At 42.6% G+C, this 21,651-nt stretch overlaps 1 protein-coding gene across 1 annotated transcript in view; it reads right to left on the reverse strand.

Annotated features, from left to right (window-relative positions):
• Positions 1 to 21,651, reverse strand: part of LOC306849926 (voltage-dependent calcium channel subunit alpha-2/delta-3-like) — a gene marked incomplete at both ends in the record, with an annotated part of 224,934 nt that overhangs the window by 76,178 nt on the left and 127,105 nt on the right. Inside the window, 2 exons of the mRNA XM_079385309.1 lie at positions 16,389 to 16,472; positions 17,545 to 17,619. Of these exons, the coding sequence (XP_079241435.1) occupies positions 16,389 to 16,472; positions 17,545 to 17,619 (159 nt within the window). The remainder of the gene's footprint in view (positions 1 to 16,388; positions 16,473 to 17,544; positions 17,620 to 21,651) is intronic.

Genomic DNA, 21,651 nt, shown 5'->3' on the forward strand with positions numbered 1-21,651 from the left:
TAAATTGCAACCTATGCTCTCAACGTCAAATGCAGAAATACTAATTCATGCGTTTATGACCTCAAGGTTAGACTATAGTAATGCTTTATTGGGTGGTTGTTCTGCATGCTTGATCAACAAATTACAGTTGGTCCAAAATGCAGCAGCTAGAGTCCTTACTAGAACCAGGAAGTACAACCATATTAGCCCGGTTCTGTCAGCACTGCATTGGCTCCCTATCAAATATCGTATCGATTTTAAAATCTTGTTAATTACTTATAAAGCCCTGAATGGCTTAACTCCTCAGTACTTGAGCGAGCTGTTATCACATTATAGTCCTCTACGTCCGCTGCGTTCTCAAAACTCTGGCCATTTGATAATACCTAGAATATCAAAATCAACTGCGGGCGGCAGATCCTTTTCCTATTTAGCACCCAAACTCTGGAACAATCTACCTAACACTGTTCGGGAAGCAGACACACTCTGTCAGTTTAAATCTAGATTAAAGACCCATCTCTTTAACTTGGCGTACACATAACACACTAATACAATTCTAATATTCAAATCCGTTAAAGGATTGTTCGGCTGCATTAATTAGGTCAACCGGAACCGGGAACACTTCCCATAACACACGATGTACTACTTACATCGTAAGAAGATTGACATCTACGCTAATATTAGTCTGTTTCTCTCTTATTCTGAGGTCGCCGTAGCCACCCGATCCAGTCCGTATCCAGATTAGATGGTCACTGCAGTGTAGAGTTTGGTCGAAAACAAGAACACATACACAGGTCTATTAACAGGACGGCAACATTCCGGAAGAAAAAAATACTTTCACTATCTGTGGTCATAAAGTTAATTAACGACCAGCACTGCGCTCAAGCATCCTGCTCTGCTCTCCCTAATGCCTCACGAGACCCCCCCAAAACAAAGGGGCATATGTGTGGAAAAATCTGGAATGTATTTAAAACAGGACTTCACGGTTGTTTCTTATCCCGTATTGGTACAGGAAGTCGTGGCCTAATGGTTAGAGCGTCGGACTTGTAATCCAAAGGTTGCGGGTTTGAGTCTCCGACCGGCAGGAATTGTAGGAATTGTAGAATTTATGACTCTTTTTAACTCTCTCCACCCTCAATACCACGACTGAGGTGCCCTTGAGCAAGGCACCGAACCCCCAGCTGCTCCCCGGGCGCTGCAGCATAAAATGGCTGCCCACTGCTCTGGGTGTATGTTCACGGTGTGTGTGTGTGCACGTTGGATGGGTTAAATGCAGAGCACGAATTCCGAGTATGGGTCACCATACTTGGCTGAATGTCACTTCACTTCACTTCACTTCATCACTTAAGCATAATTCAACCAGAAACAGGACAAGACCTTGTCATTTGGAGAGACTCCGGCACAAACCCTCCCTGATTCCCTGACCATTAACGCAGTAATTCAATGATGTTATCTACAGGGAAGACGGTTTTACAGCCGACGTCCGAACTAAGCAAAACACCAGATCTCCACGAAAGTGACCATCCCGTGACCTCGCGTTTCTCCCCAAAAGAGGAACGCGCCTTTTTGCCCCCTAACAGACAAAGAGACGCAATGCTTCACTCAAGTATTTAAAAAGGACAAATTATACTAGTTTCTGCTATTGAATCAATATACTCGAAAACAATATATACAATATATTTACAACATATATTAAGGTTGTTTTCATGTCATTTATAAGCTTGCTGTGTTATTGGAACCTATGGTATTGTTGTAATCTTTTGATGTATAATTTTCCTGATCACTATTTGTTCAGTTTCAGATGCTTGGTGTTATTATTTAGAATTAATTTTTATTCATTTAGATTTTTTCATCTATGGCTTAACCGAGTAATGGATACAATTGATATATGTACTTTGGTTATGCAAAAATACTTGTTTGATTTCGAATGAAAGCTGATTTCATTAGCAGTAATCTGGTGTGGATGAGAATTGTCTTTTCTCATCAAGGTATGATTACAATACGAATAGAAATCTGCTGTCAATAATTTCTTCATGTGATAAAATAACTGAACAGATAATGTATGCATGGGAAAAAAGCTGTGCAGGGCGGGGCTCTGCCCCACAGGAAGAATCCGATTGGGTCAGTCGCCCATGGGTGGATCCCAAATCGGCCCGTTAAAGACAGACACCCAAGTGTGTGTCCCAGGTTAGGCGGATTAGGCGAAAGCTCGCTCGTCTCCCTCTGCTTGCTCACGCGCTGTTGGAACTTAGGTTCCTGCTCCGATCGCGCTGCTAAGTGCTTTCTGCCACTAACATCACGGCCGAGCATTGAACAGCGATCAAGACTCAGTCAAACTTCAAGAGCAACTTTAACATCTAAAGCCTCAGAAACTGAATCCAACTTCCTGGGAGCGTCATCAAGTCAGAACGAAGCCAACCAACCACTGAAAATTATTCTCGTGACGACGACCTACCAAGCCGCCAATCCACGCACGGTCTTTCCTGAACCCGGAAGGAACTGAACTCAACTGAAAGCAAGGAAAGTAAAACAATATTTCCTAAATCTGCTGGAAACTGGTTGTATTCATCGCTAAGAGTAAAGATAGTAAAGTTCCATGCGTGTGATTTCCCTCAGGTTGAAGTTAGAGCATTCTTGAAAACGAGCATTAGAACCTAGAACTCTCTTCAGACCAAAATAATTAATTGCCTGCAATTTGTGTGTGTGTGTATGTTTAAGTCTTCTGTTTGTGTTGTGTAGCTCAGTATTGTGTTAGAGTAGTGAAATAAACTTTGATTCTATTAAGAAATCTCATGTCTGTTGCTATGTGATTCTCAAATCTGAAATTATTTGCCATATCGCGATCGCATTACCTACGCTCAAGAATTTTGATAAAGAACTATTTTGTTTGTTTTATCGTTGGCCGTGAATAAGATAAACAAAATTGTTAAGAGATAACGTGCTGATTTTAATGCTTGCTGGACAAGTCGTTAATGAGGTATCGTTAACAAGATATAAGTTGGACGTTTTGATTAATATCGATTAATCATGTAAATATCAATATCGAATCTTAAGAATAGATTCCCCAAAAGCTAAATTAAAATAAGGGCTAATCCTTTACAGCAGTCACCAGATCCAGTTTATATCCAGCCTAGATGGTAGATCAGCACCTAGAGATGACCTCCACAGCCCTGAATGTCAGTGGAGATCAGGACAACTGGCCCCAGAGACAGATCCCCAGTGAAGACCTTGTCTCCTAGACGGCCATCAGGACAAGACCTCGGGAACCAGATGAGTCCTCAGCACAAACTGCTGGTTCCAAAAGAACTGGCCCCCCGGCTGAGCCTGGTTTCTCCCAAGGTTTTTTCTCCATTCTGTCACCGATGGAGTTTTGGTTCCTTGCCGCTGTCGCCTCTGGCTTGCTTAGCTGGGGACACTAATTTCCAGCGATATCGTCGACATGATTGCACAAAAAACTATTAGAACTGAACTGAGCTGGATGATGACATCACTGAATTCCATGATGAACTGCCTTTAACTGAAAATTGAGTGTTTACTATTGCAAAGCAAGGCAAGTTTATTTATATAGCACATTTCAAAGTGCTTTATATAAAATAAAGTAAAATAATCATAAAAAATAATAATCAAAACAATAAAACCAGAAATTTTAAAATGTTTAAAATTATTTAAAAATTGATTTGAAATTAATTTAGAACAGTTAGAAATAAAAATTATTACACATAAAATACAGCTAAACAGATGAGTTTTGAGTCTGGATTTAAATTTGGCTAATGTTTTAATGCATCTGATCTCTTCTGGAAGCTGGTTCCAACTGGGGGCAGCATAATAGATAAAAGCGGACTCCCCTTGTTTTGTGTGAACCCTTGTTATTTCTAACTGACTCTATCCTAATGATCTGATTAGGTTTATATTCAGTGAGCATGTCTGCAATGTATTTAGGTCGTAGGCCATTGAGTAATTTATAAACGAGTAAAAGTACTTTAAAATCAATCCAAAATGTAACTGGAAGTCAGTGTAAGGACCTGAGGACTGGTGTGATATGCTCAGATTTTCTGATTTTAGTCAGAATCCTGGCAGCGGCGTTCTGGATGAGCTGCAGCTGTCTAATGGTCTTCTTTGGAAGGCCGGTGAGGAGTCCATTGCAATAATCCACCCTGCTTGTGATAAAGGCATGAACAAGTTTCTCCAAGTCTTGACTGGAAACAAAACATCTAATTCTTGAAATGTTTTTGAGATGATAGTATGCTGATTTAGTTATGGCTTTGACATGACTACTGAAACTAAGGTATGTCTCCAGAATCACCCCAAGATTTTTGACATGATTTTTAGTTGTTTGACCCCTAGAGTCGAGGTATGCATTCACTTTGAGAACTTCATCTTTGTTTCCAAATGCAATGACTTCAGTTTTTCCTTGTTTAACTGAAGAAAATGTTGACACATCCAACTGTTAGTGTGTCCTTTTGCATTACCGACACAATATTTTGCATTACCGACACAAAAAAAAGGTTTGATTGCGCATGATGGAAGTACAGCCAGAAGAGCATTGCAGTAGTCCAGTCTAGTGATGACAAGGGCCTGGACAAGAAGTTGTGCAGCATGCTCCATTACGAAGGGCCTGATCTTTCTGATATTGTGCAATGCAAACCTGCAAGATCGAGAGGTTTTTGCAATGTGGTCTTTGAAAGTCAGCTGGTCATCAAAGATTACACCAACATTTCTGAGCGAACTTGATGGGATAATTTTTGATGGACCTAGCTGGATGGTGAAATCATGCAGAAGAGTTGGAGTGGCAGGGAAGACAAGGAGCTCAGTCTTTGCCAGGTTTAGCTTTAGGTGATGTTCTTTCATCCATGCCTAGATGTCTGCCAGGCAGCCTGAGATCCGTGCAGCTACCATTGGATCATTTGGTTGAAATGAAGGATAGAGCTGTGTGTCATCAGCATAGCAATAGTAGGAGAAACCAAGTGCCTGTATGATGGGTCCCAGTGATCTAGTGAAGATGGAGAAGAGGAGGGGTCCAAGAAATGATCCCCGAGGAACCCAGTGAGCAGTTGATGTGCTTTGGAAACCTCCCCTCTCCAGGTCACCCTGAAAGACCTACCAGTGAGATAGGATTCAATGCAGTAATGTGGAATCCCTGTGATGCCCAGTGATGGGGATCTGATTATTCACAGTGTCAAAAAACAGGAGATAGATAAATGAGAATGAGAACTGATGATTTGGAACCAGTTTTCACAATCTGCAAGACATCAGTGACTGACAGTCATGCAGTCTCAGTTGAATGACCACTTCTGAAACCTGACTGGTTAGTGTCCAGTTGGTTATTCTATGAAAAAATAAATAATGATACCTGGTTGAGGACAACTCGTTCAGGTGTTTTTGCTATGAATGGAAGGAGAGTAAGAGTGTGATAAGAGTGTGAACTGACTGCTGATGGTATTAGTTTTGTCTGTGAAGAATTTAGCAAAATCATCAGCTGTTCAAGATGTGTTAGGAGGTGGTGGAGGGGGACAGAGGAGATAATTTAATGTTTTAAAGAGATTACATGTGTCTGAAGCACTGATCTTGTTGTGGAAATATGACGATTTGGAAGTATGGATTTTAGCAGAGAAAGATGAAAGCAAAGACTTATACAGAAGACCGATACAAAGATGAAAGCAAAGACTGATACATACAATTCAGGTCTTGTTGTCCTCACTAATGAGCTGGTGAGTTGACTTCAAACGTATTCATAAGAGAGACATGTGCAGTGCCAGAGGGGTCACCAGGATAGGTTTAATCACATCTGCACTATAGCTAGAGGCTCCTACCATATATCTTAAGACAGTGTAAAGAAATACTCTTTGAGAGAAGCAGTCTATCAGCGGAAGTTAAAAGCAGCTCTTAAGTTTATTTACTTGTCACATTAGTGTTTAGTGCAGTTGCCGTTGCTAGGAAATGCTTGTTTTGTTTACTGTGTTGAGACTTGCTGAAATCACGTTTGGTCTCGTACTGTATCGCGTATCTTGTCAGTGTCTGCGCTTGCTTGGCCATTTGTTGTGATAAACAGGAAAGTGTGTTCAAGCGCCAGCAGAAGACAGTGTAAAGAAATACTTTTTGAGAGAAGCAGTCTATCAGTGGAAGTTAAAAGCAGCTCGTAAGTGTATTTACTTGTCTCATTAGTTTTTAGCACAGTTGCCGTTGCTAGGAAATACTTGTTTTGTTTACTGTGTTGAGACTTGCTGAAAGCGCGTTTGGTCTCGTACTGTATTGCGTATCTTGTCAGTGTCTGCACTTGCTTGGCCATTTGTTGTGATAAACAGGAAAGTGTGTCCAGCTGAATTAAAATAGTGATTGTTAGACGGGTATAAAATAGGTTATTATACCGTGGCAGCCGTTGTTTGAATCCCTCCTTGCGTGAAGACCGAAGAGTATAAAGACCTTCAACTCTACCATGCGACTCCACAGGGCAGGGCAGGGCAGGGCAAGGGATATAAGTATCGCTTTTTATTTATCCTCTTTCCTACTACTTGTTTCACTTCTGTTTTTATAACCAATACTTACTATGTGTTCTCAGATCACTACTGTCACTACCACTCGCAAACAATTTTTCTATTGGTCTCTGGAATTGTCAGTCTGCTGTCAACAAAGCTAATTTCATTACTTCCATTACTAGTCATTCAAGGCTAAACCTCATGGCCCTGACAGAGACATGGATCAAACCATAGGACATGCCACACCTGCAGCACTCTCCAATAATTTCTCCTTTTCCCACACACCCCGTTTGACTGGAAGAGGTGGAGGTACTGGTCTGCTCATCTCTAATAACTGGAAATTTACTCCTTTACCATCTCTGAGTATCAACAGCTCCTTTGAATCACATTCGGTTATTATTACCTACCCTCTAAAAATCCATTTTGTAGTTGTTTATCGACCTCCAGGACCACTAGGTAACTTTGTGGAAGAATTAGATGTGTAGGTCTCAAACTTTCCTGAGGATGGCACTCCCTTAGTTATACTTGGAGACTTCACCATCCACCTAGATAAACCTCAGGCTGCAGACTTCCACACTCTACTTGCCTCTTTTGATCTCAAGAAAGTCTTAACTACGGCTACTCACAAATCAGGCAACCAACTGGACCTTATGTACATACGACACTGCTCCACTGATCATGTGCTGGTTACTCCACTGCACACCTCGAATCACTTCCGCCTCACTCTTAACCTCAACATGATTCCTGCCACAACACATACCCCTCCAAGTGTCACTTTTCGACGTAACTTACGCTCACTCTCAACCTTCCGGCTATCTGCTATGGTTTCATCTTCGCTTGCTCCCCCTAAACAGTTATCATCTCTTGATGCTAACAGTGCTACTGATACTTTCTGTTCTACTCTGACATCTTGATTAGCTACTTTCTACACCTTATCTTCCAGGCCTGCCCATACCATCCCTTCTGCCCCTTGGCTATCTGACGTTCTCTGCGAACATCGTTCTAAGCTCAGGGCTGCAGAAAATGTATGGCACAAATCACAAAATCCTACTGACCTTAATTTATTTCGATCACTCCTCTCTGACTTCTCTGCTAATGTCTCCACTGCTAAAAGGACATACTATCATGACAAAATTAACAATTCGCCTAACTCTCGCATGCTCTTTAAAACATGTTCCTCCCTCCTTCATCAACTCTAACAGCTGACGACTTTGCCACATTCTTCATAAATAAAATTGCAAACCTCACTGCACAATTCTCCACATCACAAACTGTCAAACACATCTTACCAGAAAACATACACACATTCACATCCTTCTCTTCACTCTCTGAGGCAGAAGTCTCTAAACTCATCCTTGCCAGTCATCCTATTACTTGTCCACTTGATCCTATTCCATTTCATCTCCTTCAAGCCATTACTCCTGCAGTTGTACCTGCACTCACTCACATTGTTAACACATCCCTTCACACTGGAGTTTTTCCCTCAGCATTTAAAAAGGCTTGTATAACCCCACTTCTTAAGAAAACCACTCTTAACTATTTTAGGGAACTATAGACCGGTTTCCCTTCTACCTTTAATTGCAAAAACACTTGAACGAGTTGTGTTCAGCCAAGTCTCTGCCTTTCTCACACAGAACAACCTCCTGGACAGCAACCAAGCTGGCTTCAGAAGTGGACATTCGACCAAAACTGCCTTCTGCTCTCAGTTTTTGAAGCCATAAGACTTGCAAAAGCGGCTTCCTTGTCTTCATTACTTATCTTGCTGGATCTGTCTGCTGCTTTTGATACGTTCACAAGGGGGTGGTGATGGCGCAGTGGATAAGACACATGCCTTTGGTGTGAGAGACCCGGGTTTGAATCCACTGTGAGACACCAATGTGTCCCTGAGCAAGACACTTAAGACACTTCCAGAGGCGTGCGACCTCTGACATATATAGCAATTGTAAGTCGCTTTGGATAAAAGCGTCAGCTAAATGAATAAATGTAAATGTCAACCACCAGATCCTCCTGTCAACCCTGTTTGAGTCTTACCTCTCAGATAGGTCCTTCAAGGTATCTTGGTATCCAGGTCGCAACATCTAGCTACTGGGGTGCCTCAGGGCTCAGTTCTTGGACCACTTCTCTGTTTACATGGTATCACTAGGTTCTGTCATTCAGAAACATGGCTTTTCGTATCACTGCTATGCTGATGACACTCAACTCTACCTCTCATTTCATCCTGATGATCCGACGATAGCTGCTCGCATCTCAGCATGTCTAACAGACATTTCTTGCTGGATTAAGGACCATCACCTTCAACTCAACCAAGCTAAGATAGAACTGCTTGTAGTTTCAGCAAACCCATCCCTTCATCACAATTTCACCTTCCAGTTAGGCTCATCAACCATAACACCTTCAAAAACAGCCAGAAACCTTGGAGTTGTGATTGATGATAAGCTGAATTTCTCAGACCACATTGCTAAAACTGCACGGTCCTGCAGATTTGCTTTATACAATATTGGGAAGATCAAGCCCTTTCTTTCAGAACATGCAACACAACTCCTTTTTAAAGCTCATTCAATGCTCTCTTGGCAGGTCTAACAGCCATCCCAAAGAGTCACAAAATCACTTTCACTGACTTTTTCATTAACTGTTCCCACCTGGTGGAATGACCTGCCCAACTCAATCCGAGCAGCTGAATCCTTAGCCATCTTCAAGAAACGGCTAAAACCACATCACTTTACTTGACCCTCTAACTCTAGCACTCTCTAGTCTAATTCTATTTTATCTGTCTTCGTTTTATTAAAAGAAAAAAAAAAAAAAACACTTGACCCTCTATCAATTGCATATTTATTCTCTAACACTAGCTTTCTTTTTTCTATTCTATCTACTTGTTTCTTTAAAAAACAAAACCTAGGTTCTTTTTTCTATATTCTATCTACTCGTATTCTTAAAAAAAAAAAAAAAACCTTGCCACGTGCACTGCGTTAGGCTAACAGAGACTTGCCATAGTACTTGCATATTGTTGTTCTTTTGTTGGTTTTGATTGCTTCTATTGTCCTCATTTGTAAGTCGCTATGGATAAAAGCGCCTGCTAAATGACTAATTGTAAATGTAAATCTTGGCACTAGAAGTTAATAAAGACATTGGAGTCTTTTTAGTTTTTTGGAGTATACATAACTAACATCTGTCACTAAATGTTGCTGCAGTAAGAATAAATCACATTTTCTTGAGAAAATGTATCTATGTATTTAGTAGTTCTTGCTTTCTCTATTTTTAAAACAATATACATCCGAGGTACGGGCCCCGCATTCGCCGAAAAGGGCAGGGCAGCGGCTGCGCTCGTGGGGATTGCCCCCAGAGTTTCCACCGTGGTTTCTTCCCCCCAGAGAGAGAGGGCTTATTGTGAACGTGCATCGTGCGTTGCCGAGGCGACGCATGCATTACGTCATTCTCGTTCATATTATGAATCCTTTTCATATCAGACTGTGTTTCCTCGTCTGGATGTTTTTCTGCATTTAATTTTGAAGAATTAAATGATGTAAAAGATACATATATATGTGTATAGGAGCCTCTTGGAGCAGCCCCAACCGATGTTCCAGCACTTCTCGTACTCCCCAGATTGTTGGGGTCAGAGTGGCGCTCCCGGGCCATAGCTTTCTAGCAGGAGGCGGATCTGCGGACCGTCATTCTTGCTGGATAGTCTTCGGCTAAAACATCCTACCGCCTAGGGCCCAGGACTTCTGAGGGTCGTTCGGTGTTCCAGGGTGCAGAGATCTCCAGCGAGCATATATCCCAGTTACTTCCGCCCGGAAACGTAGCGGAACTGGGATGCTCGCCACCCCTTCGGGGGTCTCTGGATCAGCTAGTTCGGCCGTTCCCTGCCGGTGTGCCGTTCCAGGGCACCGAACTGGCCACTCTGATTACACCAGAGGCCAGTCTCGAGAGACTGGTTCCCTTAGTAGACTATTTCACAGCATGGAAACTACTGCCAAATGTGTCTCAGTGGGTCCTGCTGTAGAGAGAGGCTACAGAATCCAGTTCGGTTCTCGTCCGCCTCATTTCAACGGGGTGAATTCCACTCTGGTGGGCCCCGAGCAGGCTCTGGTAATGGAACAAGAGGTAGATACTCTCTTAAGGAAGGAGACCACCGAGGTGGTTCCTCCTCACTAAAGAGAGTCTGGGTTCTACAGCCGGTACTTCATAGTTCCAAAGAAGGATGGAGGGTTGCGTCCCATTTTACATCTGCATCAGTTGAACCACTCAGTCAGCAGACTGAAGTTCAAGATGCTTACACTCAAGGAGGTTGTGTCTCAAATCAGGTCCGAGGACTGGTTTGTCGCGATCGATCTAAAAGACGCATATTTCCATGTCTCCATCCTTCCCACTCACAGGAAGTTCCTGAGGTTTGCTTTCAGGGGCAAAGCTTACCAGTATCGGGTTCTTCCCTTCGGCCTAGCACTCTCACCCCGCACTTTCATGAAGTGTGTGGATGCTGCGTTAGCTCCGCTGCGGCTACAGGGTGTCCGCATACTCAATTACATCGACGATTGGTTGATTCTCGCTCAATCAGAGCAGATGGTGGCTCAACATCGAGATGTTGTTCTCGCTCACATGAAAGTGTTGGCGTTAAGACTGAACACCAAGAAGAGTGTTCTTTCTCCATTACAGAGAACCACTTATCTTGGTGTGGTGTGGGATTCGACCATGATGCCGGCACGTATGTTCCCTGCTCGGATCGAGTCGATCCTCATGGAGGTCAGGAGAGTGAAAGAAGGCCAGTCACTCACTGTCAAGCAGTTTCAGAGACTGCTGGGTCTGATGGCAGCTGCGTCCAACGTGATACCTATTGGCCTGCTGTACATGAGACCCCTACAGTGGTGGCTCAAGACCAAGGGGTTCTCCCCGAGGGGAAACCCGCTTCGCATGATCAAGGTCAAGCGGCGGTGCCTATGTGCCTTAGACATGTGGAGACAACCTTGGTTTTTGTCTCAGGGCCCAATGCTGGGAGCTCGGTGTCGCTGCGTAATGCTAGCGATGGACGCGTTGGAGTGGCCACCCTGCCCCTGGTCTGTGGAGGGGTCACCATCTCGCTTGGCACATCAACCGGCTGGAGATGCTGGCTGTGTTTAAGGCTCTGAAACACTTTCTCCCAGACCTAAGAGATTACCATGTGTTGGTGCGCACCGACAACACAGTGGTGGTCTCTTATATCAACCACCAAGGAGGTCTGCGGTCGCATCCCCTGTACAGGCTGGCGCACCAGACCCTTGTGTGGTCCCAGGGCAAACTTCTCTCATTAAGAGCAGTTTACATCCCTGGGCATCTCAATGTGGGAGCAGACATCCTGTCGAGACAGGGGCCGTGGCCCAGGGAATGGATGCTTCACACCGAGGTGGTGAAGCAGATCTGGAGAGTGTTTGGCCAGGCTGAGGTGGACCTCTTCGCCACTCAGGAGACAGCACAATGTCCCCTCTGGTACTCTCTAGTTCATCCAGCTCCACTGGGGCTGGATGCCATGGTACAGACGTGGCTGAGGCTTCGTCTGTATGCCTTCCCCCCGATTGCTCTGCTCCCTGGAGATCTGGAGAGAGTGCGCCGGGACAGGGTCCGGCTGCTGCTAGTAGCCCCGTTCTGGCCGGGCCGAGTGTGGTTCTCGGACCTGATTTCCCTCCTCGATGGCTCTCCGTGGGAGATTCCCGTCAAGAGGGATCTCCTCTCACAGGCAGGAGGCACCCTTGTGCACCCCCGCCCGGAGTTATGGAGGCTGTGGGTGTGGCCCCTGAGGGGGCATGGCTCAAAGCTTCCGGTCTCTCAACCGAGGTTGTTGAGACCATCCTCCAATCCAGAGCTCCCTCAACGAGGAAACTGTATGCCCTGAAGTGGAGACTCTTCACTTCATGGTGCGGAGATTGCCAGCTCGACCCAGTTAACTGTCCAGTTGGTACAGTGCTGGAGTTCCTGCAGGCTCGACTCTCCACAGGGTTAACCCACTCCACCTTGAAGGTCTTTGTGGCGGCGATTTTGGCCTACCACGCCTCTCTTGGTGGACAGTCAGTGGGTAGACACCCCCTAGTTACACGTTTCTTCTGTGGTGCACTGAGGCTAAGGCCTCCAGTACGGACCCGGATTCCTCCTTGGGACCTGGCTGTGGTGTTGGATGCCCTCTGTAGCCCTCCCTTCGAGCCTATTGAGGAGATCTCGGATCGTCATCTCACCCTGAAGACTGCGTTTCTTCTGGTGATTTATTCTCTAAAAAAAAGTTGGTGATCTGCAGGCCCTGTCAGTGGCCCCTACTCACTTGTATTTTGAGCCCAGCATGGCCAAAGCCTTTTTGTACCCTCGTGCAGGGTACATCCCCAAAGGTCCTTTTGTCACACCACAGCCTGTCGTACTGCAGGCCTTCAGTCCTCCTCCCTTTCGGGAGCCTGACCAGCAAAGGCATTTCAAAGGCATGGCATTCCCATTTCTGCCATAACAATGAGCACAACCAGCTCCCATTGCATCTCCCTCCCTGAAAAATTTGATAGCCACCGGGTCACTTCCGAAGGATTTCTGCTACAGTGTTACATCTACTTCACTCAACAGCCTGAAGTTTTCACATCCCAAAAAATGCAAGGTAGCATTTGTTATCAATTTGCATTCATCTGACAAATGGAGCTGGCAAGTCACAATGATCCACTCTTACTGACCGAGCCACCCTGGATCCTCAGCTGCTATACACACCTCAGTTTCCAAATCCAGTCTCACGCTACCATTGATCACTAGTTGTAATGTAGCTGTAATAGGAACTATGTTACTCTGTCTGCTCTCATGAAATCTGGCGCAGAAGGTAAATTTATTGATGTGTCTTTGGTTCTTAAACTATCCATTGATGCTTTTCTTTTTATTCGTCCTCTGTGTGTTACAATGCTAGGTGGACAGTCTTTGATTTTTTTTTATATTTGATTTCAGTTTTTGATATTGTAAAGTTGCTTTGACACAATCTGTATTGTTAAAAGCGCTATATAAATAAAGGTGACAGTCGCTGGGGGCATGCTCAGTACAGAAGATGAACAAAAGCCATATCTGGCAGCAGGTTTTTCGGCGTCCTTTGAGCTATGTTTTTAGTTTGTTTATTAATGTTTTTATGTTCGATTGCCTAGGATTGTCATGAATGACAGCTTTTAGGCACAAAGATTCATAACAACTGTGTATATTCATCCAAAAGCAAATTAAGGGACTGCTACGAGGATTTTATTTGATGTTGTGCAAAAACCTCAAAACATCTCACCCGAAGCACCCAACTTTATTCTTGGAGATTTTAATCATATGTCCCTAAAAAGACTTTTACAAATTTTTATCAATATGTGAATTGTCCAACCAGGCAGAATAAGACGTTAGATCTTTGCTATGGGACTGTCAAGGGAGCACATAAATTGGTATACCCTTTCCTGCCTTAGGTTCTGCCAACTATACCTGTGTATTGCTTCCTCCAACATATAAATCGGTTCTTAAGTGAGAAAAAATTCCGACCAAAGAGTCTGGTCTGAAGAATCCATTGCTTGTCTTCAGGGCTGTTTTGACTGCACCGAGTTGGAGATGTTCAAATACTCTTGTAAGGACATTGATGAACTTAATGATGCAGTCTGCTTTTATGTTACCTTTTGTGAGAGCATGATTATTTCTACCAAAATGATTAAGGTCTATCCCAATAATAAATCATAGATGCCAAAAGCAGTAAAGCTTAGTCTGAAACCACAGGAGGCATGCATCAAATTATGCATAGATCTGATATTGGCATGGATGTTTCGGGTCAAATACTGAATTTGCCAATTCTTTAAATATATATATATATATTTTAATGTAAGATTTGACTAGTTCGATTTTAAAGAGAAATTCGAGGACTTCTTTTGGACTGTTAAACAGAAACACCCGGCCACTGCCATTATAAAGCTTGGAAGAACAATTTTTAATATATCTCCGATTGGATTCATCTGAATCACACCATTTTTGGGTGAACTAACCATTTGAGTTCATTAGTATACAGTTTGTTAGTACAGCATGGATTTAAATGAATCATTTAAACCTTATATATTTTATATATACAGTAAACTTTATACTATACACTTTTTTGAGTGTTCATTGATTATCATAGTTGCACAGTATCAGCAGAATGTGTGTATGTGCATGTGAGAGCCTTCTGCCAACCCTAACCCTTTAAAGCAGGAGGTAGGGAAAACAACTCCTGTGATTATCTTAAACTGAACTATTCTCTCTTTTAAACTCTATGTTCATAGTTATCATTTAGTGTGAACAGGCTTTTACAGGGCCAAGTGTGACAATGTAATACTGGGTTGTACGAAAGCACGATGAGGCAGATCCACATGCAGAGAACAAAACAAACACTGGTAAACAAGGAAACCAAAAACAAGAGCTTCTACAGAGAAACACATCGACTGACACTGAGCAAGGGAAACACAGTGGTCTAAATACACAAGATAATAAGGCTAACAAATGAATCACTATGACAGGTAATGAGGGTAACCATGGCAACAAACAGGGTAGCAGAGGGCACTGAACAAGTAAACACATGCCTTGTCCAAATACCCATGCGCCATAGGCCATGAGGCCTTGGGGCAAAAATGCCACTAAATTGGAAGAAATGCTCCTGCACAAACAAATTAAATCTATTACGTCTGTTGCTAACAAAGTTAAAATGAATAGTGTCGATTGAGGCATTAAATACAAATTCAGTCCCATTAAACATATTTGATTAGCCTACATGACACCCATGTCTGGTTCTTGCCTAAAAAAGACAGGTTTATGATGTTTAATACATTTGGCTGCTTATAGCCTTACCCTGGAGTTGGTTCACCCTCTGCCTATGCCATGCGCGACAGAAGTGCGTGCGCAAGACTGTCCCAGATCTTAAAAACGCCAAAGCGCAGTGCCCTTTAACACACACTAAATCCACTCCGCTCTGGAGCGTTATTCCAGGCTTAGTGTATTCCATCATGCATCATGTTTTGGAATAAATCGTGAGATTTTTGCTGAGATCTCGCGAGAGGTCATGGAAACCTTTCCAATGTAAGTTAAATAATAATAAAATAATTAGGTATTATTACATATAATTTGGTAGAAAAAAGTGTTGCACATGTTATTGGTGCAAAGATTAGTAGTGGTGATATGTATTTTGTACAACATTTGCAACTGCTTTTCATCACTTAATTAGAAGCACCACAAATTAAATTGTGTAATGTTATGGGACTACTGAACAGACATTTAGAAATTGATTTTAAAATGCAAAATATTTAAAATAAAAATAAACCACTTTTAAACCACCATTAAAATATTTTTACACCACTGTGTACAAGAAATACAAGAAATACGTCATATAAGTAGTCAAGTGGTCAAGTGCCATGACCGCAAGTGTGGGTATTTGGACAAGGGGACAGAAACAAAGGGGAATAGAAAACACTTCAAAACAAGAGTCCATAAACACAAAACCAAGACAGAGGAACACAGACTGGGATCATGACAGACAACAGTATTTTAAAATTTATTAAGAAAATAGCATAATGATTTTTAATTGTTTTTTACAATGATTTAAAAGGTCTTTAGTGTAGCTTGTTCTAGCTTTGTGCAACTCTATAATGTACCAGCACAACCCAAAATTATGAGCTCCTTCACTCAAATATCTTACTCTATTATCTATTATATATATATATATATATATATATATATATATATATATATATATAACTTTTTTTGCTTAGCTAGATTCTGAAGACAAAATCCCCCTTTGACGTTTTGATTAAGAAAGAGTATTATGCTAACAGATAAAAGTAGCAGCAAGTGGAGTTAGAACAGTGGACTTAATAGAGTGTCTCTGTATTATGATGAACAGATTTTAATAAACATTCTTTCCACCAGAACTTTCATTTAAACTATTTATAACTGTAAATAACAACATTTTACCTCATCCTCCTTGTCTTCCCACTCCACCTCCGACAGATCCACACTGCTGTAGCTGGATTTTCTCCTCTTTTTCCCTTCTTCATACTGGAAACACAAGCCATGGAAACACCAATGATATTATTTTATATGGATAAAAATGATGTGTATTAGAGTGATACTGTAGTAAACCCAATTATTATCAACACATTATTCTCTCATCACTAGTGTGTGACTTTCAGATCATTAACAAAATATATATTCTACATGTCAGTGCAACATGTATAACTCTAATTAATGTTTGTCCCACAGAGATCAGACTATCAAAGCTGTTTGTAATAGAACACAGAACACCACAGTTTTACTCTGTCACTGGTGCTTTTCTTTTAAAAGAAGATTTCATTTCTCTGGATCGGTGTGTGCGACAGATATAGACTGCCCTCCAGTGGCAGAATGAAAATAATGGAAAAGACCAGATGCTTATCTTTTAAACTGGGAGATAATAAAAGAGTGGGCTTTTCTGTTGCATTGTGTAGTTTGAATATAGGAGTGTGTGTAGATACAGAGACACCAGCTGTACCCTGGACATCAGCCATATGATTAAATCCCTCATGTCAGTTTTCACTCAAAAAAAAAAAAAAATCTAATTTTATACATAAATAACAAATAATTTTTAATTAAATATTAGAAATGCTACCAAAAGGCAGTATAACAAGTACTAACACAATGCATGAAACAAATAAAAAATTAAATGTTGTAACTAGTCACATTACCATACCAAGAAAGAAAATGCCTTATGGTAATGATGAGAACATGCTTAATTGTTATGAATTGTAATGGCTCTAAAAATTCTCATTCAGTTTGACTTTTATGGGATGAAATATCCCTAGATTTTCATCAATGGCTTGGTGAGATTCATGCACAGATCCTGTTTATCCTGAGTACTTTCCCTGTTTGACAGTTTCGCAGCTTTGTTTATCGACAAAATTTCACACAGCAGCGAGATCATGAAGAAGGTTTTGATTCATATGCTTGTTGGTGTAAGTAGAGTGTGTTCCCATCTCATCGTCTGTCAAACACCCATTACAGTTGATCAGAGACCGTATGCAGCTGTCGGCTCACAGCACAATTACTCTAATGAGATGCTTCTTCGCTATTATCATCACAAGTGATACATTACCAGAGGCTGCAAGTCTGGATGGGTGAGTATGTATCCATTATTGGTGATGGCGAAGGCATAACCATGGATTCCCAGCTGTGAACACACACACACACACACACACACACACACACAGACACCAGAAGCAGCAATCAAATTCAGAGATACTGTCACATTTTCAAAGACCTCGTGAGTTTGTCTATTAGTGCTTCAGCCATCTATAATCTATAATAGTGCTAAAAGTTTACAAAATGAACAAATTTACACATTTAATATTTGCAGTAAACTGGACCAAAAATGTTGAGCACTCCGATTTTAGTCCAATCACACACTCTGAAGAATGGCACAATGTTCTAACCAGTTGTGATGTTATAGGATTCAAGCAATGTATCTGTCCACACCAGATGCAACATATCAATCAAAGATCACAGCCAATCAGAAGAATGTGTGCAAGCTCTCTGCAAGCACACTGCTGTATATACTGTATACCGAGATGTTGAACATGTATTGCTGTGAATGGTGTACTGCACAATATGGTGTATCCAGGGCAGCTCTAGGAATGCAAGTCCTGCCTTTCCTTTTAAAAACAATATAGGAGTTGGTCTAGCATGTCAGACAATAGCTGCCTGGAGACTTTGCAAATATTGCTGGAGAGTGAACTGACTTTCCTTGAGATTTTGCTCACATTTACAACAAATATTTCAACATTTTTCAAAATACATACTCAGTGATTGAATCAGAGAGTTCACATAGAGTTCATGGTTTGAATATAATTTTTTAATAAGTTATTTTCAGGAACTGGGGACAATTATCCATTGTCTCTTTCATTACGTTTGCTGCACAAAGTCATATAAGTCACATCACAAAATGATATTCAAACTCATATTTAATCATTTTATATAATGTGAAACACAATCAGTAATTAAGCTGTCAGCTGCAGTGTTGCAGAAATAGAAACCATTTCAAAAGTAGAACCCTCTGTCGCTCATTGTGTATCATTATCAAATCTGGTTAGGACAGTGTGAGAATGTTCCTCTCTCTAATACCACCTTCCATTGACTAGTGTATCGAGATTGTTGCTTCCCATTCTAGGGAATTATATAGAATTACATGAGAGAGGTTAAAGAAAATAAATGCGGATTTGGCAACCCTGCATCCAACACAAGCTGCATGATGCATCCAAAGTGATTTAAATACTCTGTATATTGATAGCGGCTCCCTGATGTGCATCAATATTAGAATGTTTGCGGGAGCAAGCGGTGATGATCAGAAATTCAGTGGGAGTGACATTAAGAAGACAGTCCCGTGGGATTTAATACAAAAATGCACACAATGAATGGCGACTGCAGAAAGCAAATGTCGAATCCCGGGTGGATGTGCGACGTGAGAGCGTGAGAAAAGTGTCAATTGCGTGAGTCTCACGCTGAATGTGTGAGAGTTGGCAGCCCTGGTCTTAAATGAGTCTAGGTTATGGCTATAAACATGAACCTTGCTTGAAAAGCAGTACATGTTGCATCTCTAATAGAGCCCATTATATCCAATGGCACTGACCACACCGAACGCAGGAGGACCATATAATTGGATACGGCTTTATTTTTTTGTTCGTTTATTTGTTGGTTGGTTCGACAAAATTTGTCTATAGTCGTGATTTGTCAGTCGTTAAGTGTGTTGTGTAGTGGACTGACTCAGTCATTAGGTTTGTGCTTCTCTCTGACTGTAAAAGACTGTAAAAGACTAGCTCCAGTCGATGGTAATATTTAAGACCACTTTAGAGGTATAATATATCTTAAATATGACCTCTGGGAGACCTCTGAAGTGGTCTTAAATATTACCATCGACCCTTTCACCTAGATATCACACTATAGAGACTGTAACTGTTCCCTGAACTAGAAAATACAAACAACGTCCAAACCAATTTATGAGTAACAACTTAATTGATGTTCAACAAATGAAAAATGTATATAACACAGAGAAACAAATGATAAAGCTTGGCATATTGAATATCGGGTCCCTTTCTACGAAAGTGCTTTTTGTAAATGATATGATCACTGATCATAAACTAGATGTGCTCTGTTTGACAGAAACCTGGCTAAAACCAGATGAATACATTATTTTAAACGAGTCTAACCCCAAGATTACTGTTTTAAAAATGAGCTGCGTCCAAAAGGCAAAGGGGGAGGTGTTGTTACAATTTATAGCAATATTTTCAGTATTTCTCAGAAGACAGGCTTTAAGTATATCTCCTTTGAAGTAATGGTGCTTCATATAACATTATCTAGAGAAAAAGAAAAAACTGATAAATCCCCCGTGATGCTTGTACTGGCTACTGTATACAGGCCACTAGAGCACCATACAGACTTTACTAAAGAATTTGTTGATTACTCTAGATTTAATACTGTCCCGTGGAATTGATGTTAATGGTGTTGAAATTCTGCAGCAAAGCAATGATATATCAGATCATTATCTAGTCTTGTGTAAAGGGAGGAGTATGCTAGTGCGATAGCGTCAACTAACCATCGAGATATTCTGTGCTTTGTGACCAGAGACCCCTTGGTGCGGCCGCCAAATAAACAAAGAGTTGTTCCGTCTGCCTAAAGGGTTAGAAATAGTTCCCTCTGCTCAAAGCGATTCAGGCTTCTACAGCCGTAATTTCCTCATCCCCAAAAAGGATGGTGGCCTCCGGCCCATCCTCGATCTCAGACGTCTGAACCGCGCCCTCATGAGACGGCCGTTCAGAATGACTACATTGAAGCAGATCCTCTCGCAAATTCGCCCAGAGGACTGGTTCTTTTCGCTGGATCTGAAAGACACTTATTTTCACATCCAGATAGCCCCCATCACAGACGATTCTTGAGATTCGCCTTCGAGGGAGTGGCTTATCAATACACAGTCCTGCCCTTCGGGCTGGCTCTAGCTCCCGGCACTTTTACGAAGTGCATAGACGTGGCTCTCTCCCCTCTGAGACAGATGGGAATCCGTGTCCTGAATTACATCGACGACTGGCTCATTCTAGCGCAGTCGAAGGCAGAGCTGGTAGCCCACAGGTCCCTCCTCCTCAGTCACTTGGAAGACCTGGGACTCAGGATCAATTTGGCCAAGAGCTCCCTGTCCCCAGCCAACGAACTTCCTTCCTGGGGACAGTTTTCGACTCAGCCCACTTGACGGCAAAAGTCGCGCCAGATCGCGTTCTGGCCATACAGCAGCTCGCGGCTTCTTTTGAAATTGGAGCCTTTTACCCACTCAAATCGTTTCAGAGGATGCTGGGCCTCATGGCCTCCGCATCGCCAGTTCTTCGGTTGGGCCTTCTCAGGATGAGACCCCTTCAGTACTGGCTGAAACCTTTAATTACGCCTCATGCGTGGCGTCATGGACGCATCCGCATCAGGGTTGACCGGGCCTGCGTGTCAGCCCTGGCCCCCTGGAAGGACCTACGGTGGTGGCGAGATGGCGAAACGCCTCTTAGTATGGGCACATCTCAACCTGCGTTCACTGAGAGCAGCTCATGTGCCCGGTGTGCTGAACCAAGGAGCGGATATGCTCTCTCAGAACAATGTCCCCTCCGAGGAGTGGATGCAGACTTTACTGGTACAGACGGTTCAGGAAATCTGGCGAATCTTTGGCAGGGCAGAGGTCGACCTCTTCGCCTCCAAAGACAACTCTCACTGCCAGATTTATTTTTCGAAGAGCGAGGACGCGTTGGCCCACGAATGGCCCAACTTCCTTCTATATGCTTTTCCCCCGATTGCTCTGATTCCTCAAGTAATCAGGCGAATCAGGGAACACAAGCACAAAGTGCTTCTAGTGGCCCCACTCTGGAAGAACCATCATTGGATCTCAGAGTTATCTCAGCTGCTAATAGCGGCTCCGTGGGCCATTCCCCTGAGACGAGACCTCCTCTCTCAGGCGAACAGAACGATCTGGCACCCCCAGCCCGAGCTGTGGGACCTGCATCTATGGGCCCTCGATGGGACTCAATAGATCTCCCCGAGAATGTCCTGAATACCATTGAGCAGGCTAGAGCCCCGTCCACGAGACGCCTCTACGCCCTTAAGTGGTCGGTTTTCTCCGCCTGGTGTCAAGCCCACGGCGAGGACCCGACAACATGTGACATATCAGTGATATTGTCCT

Source organism: Barbus barbus (assembly GCF_936440315.1).
Source record: "Barbus barbus genome assembly, chromosome: 29".
In the NCBI taxonomy this organism is placed as follows: Eukaryota; Metazoa; Chordata; class Actinopteri; order Cypriniformes; family Cyprinidae; genus Barbus; species Barbus barbus.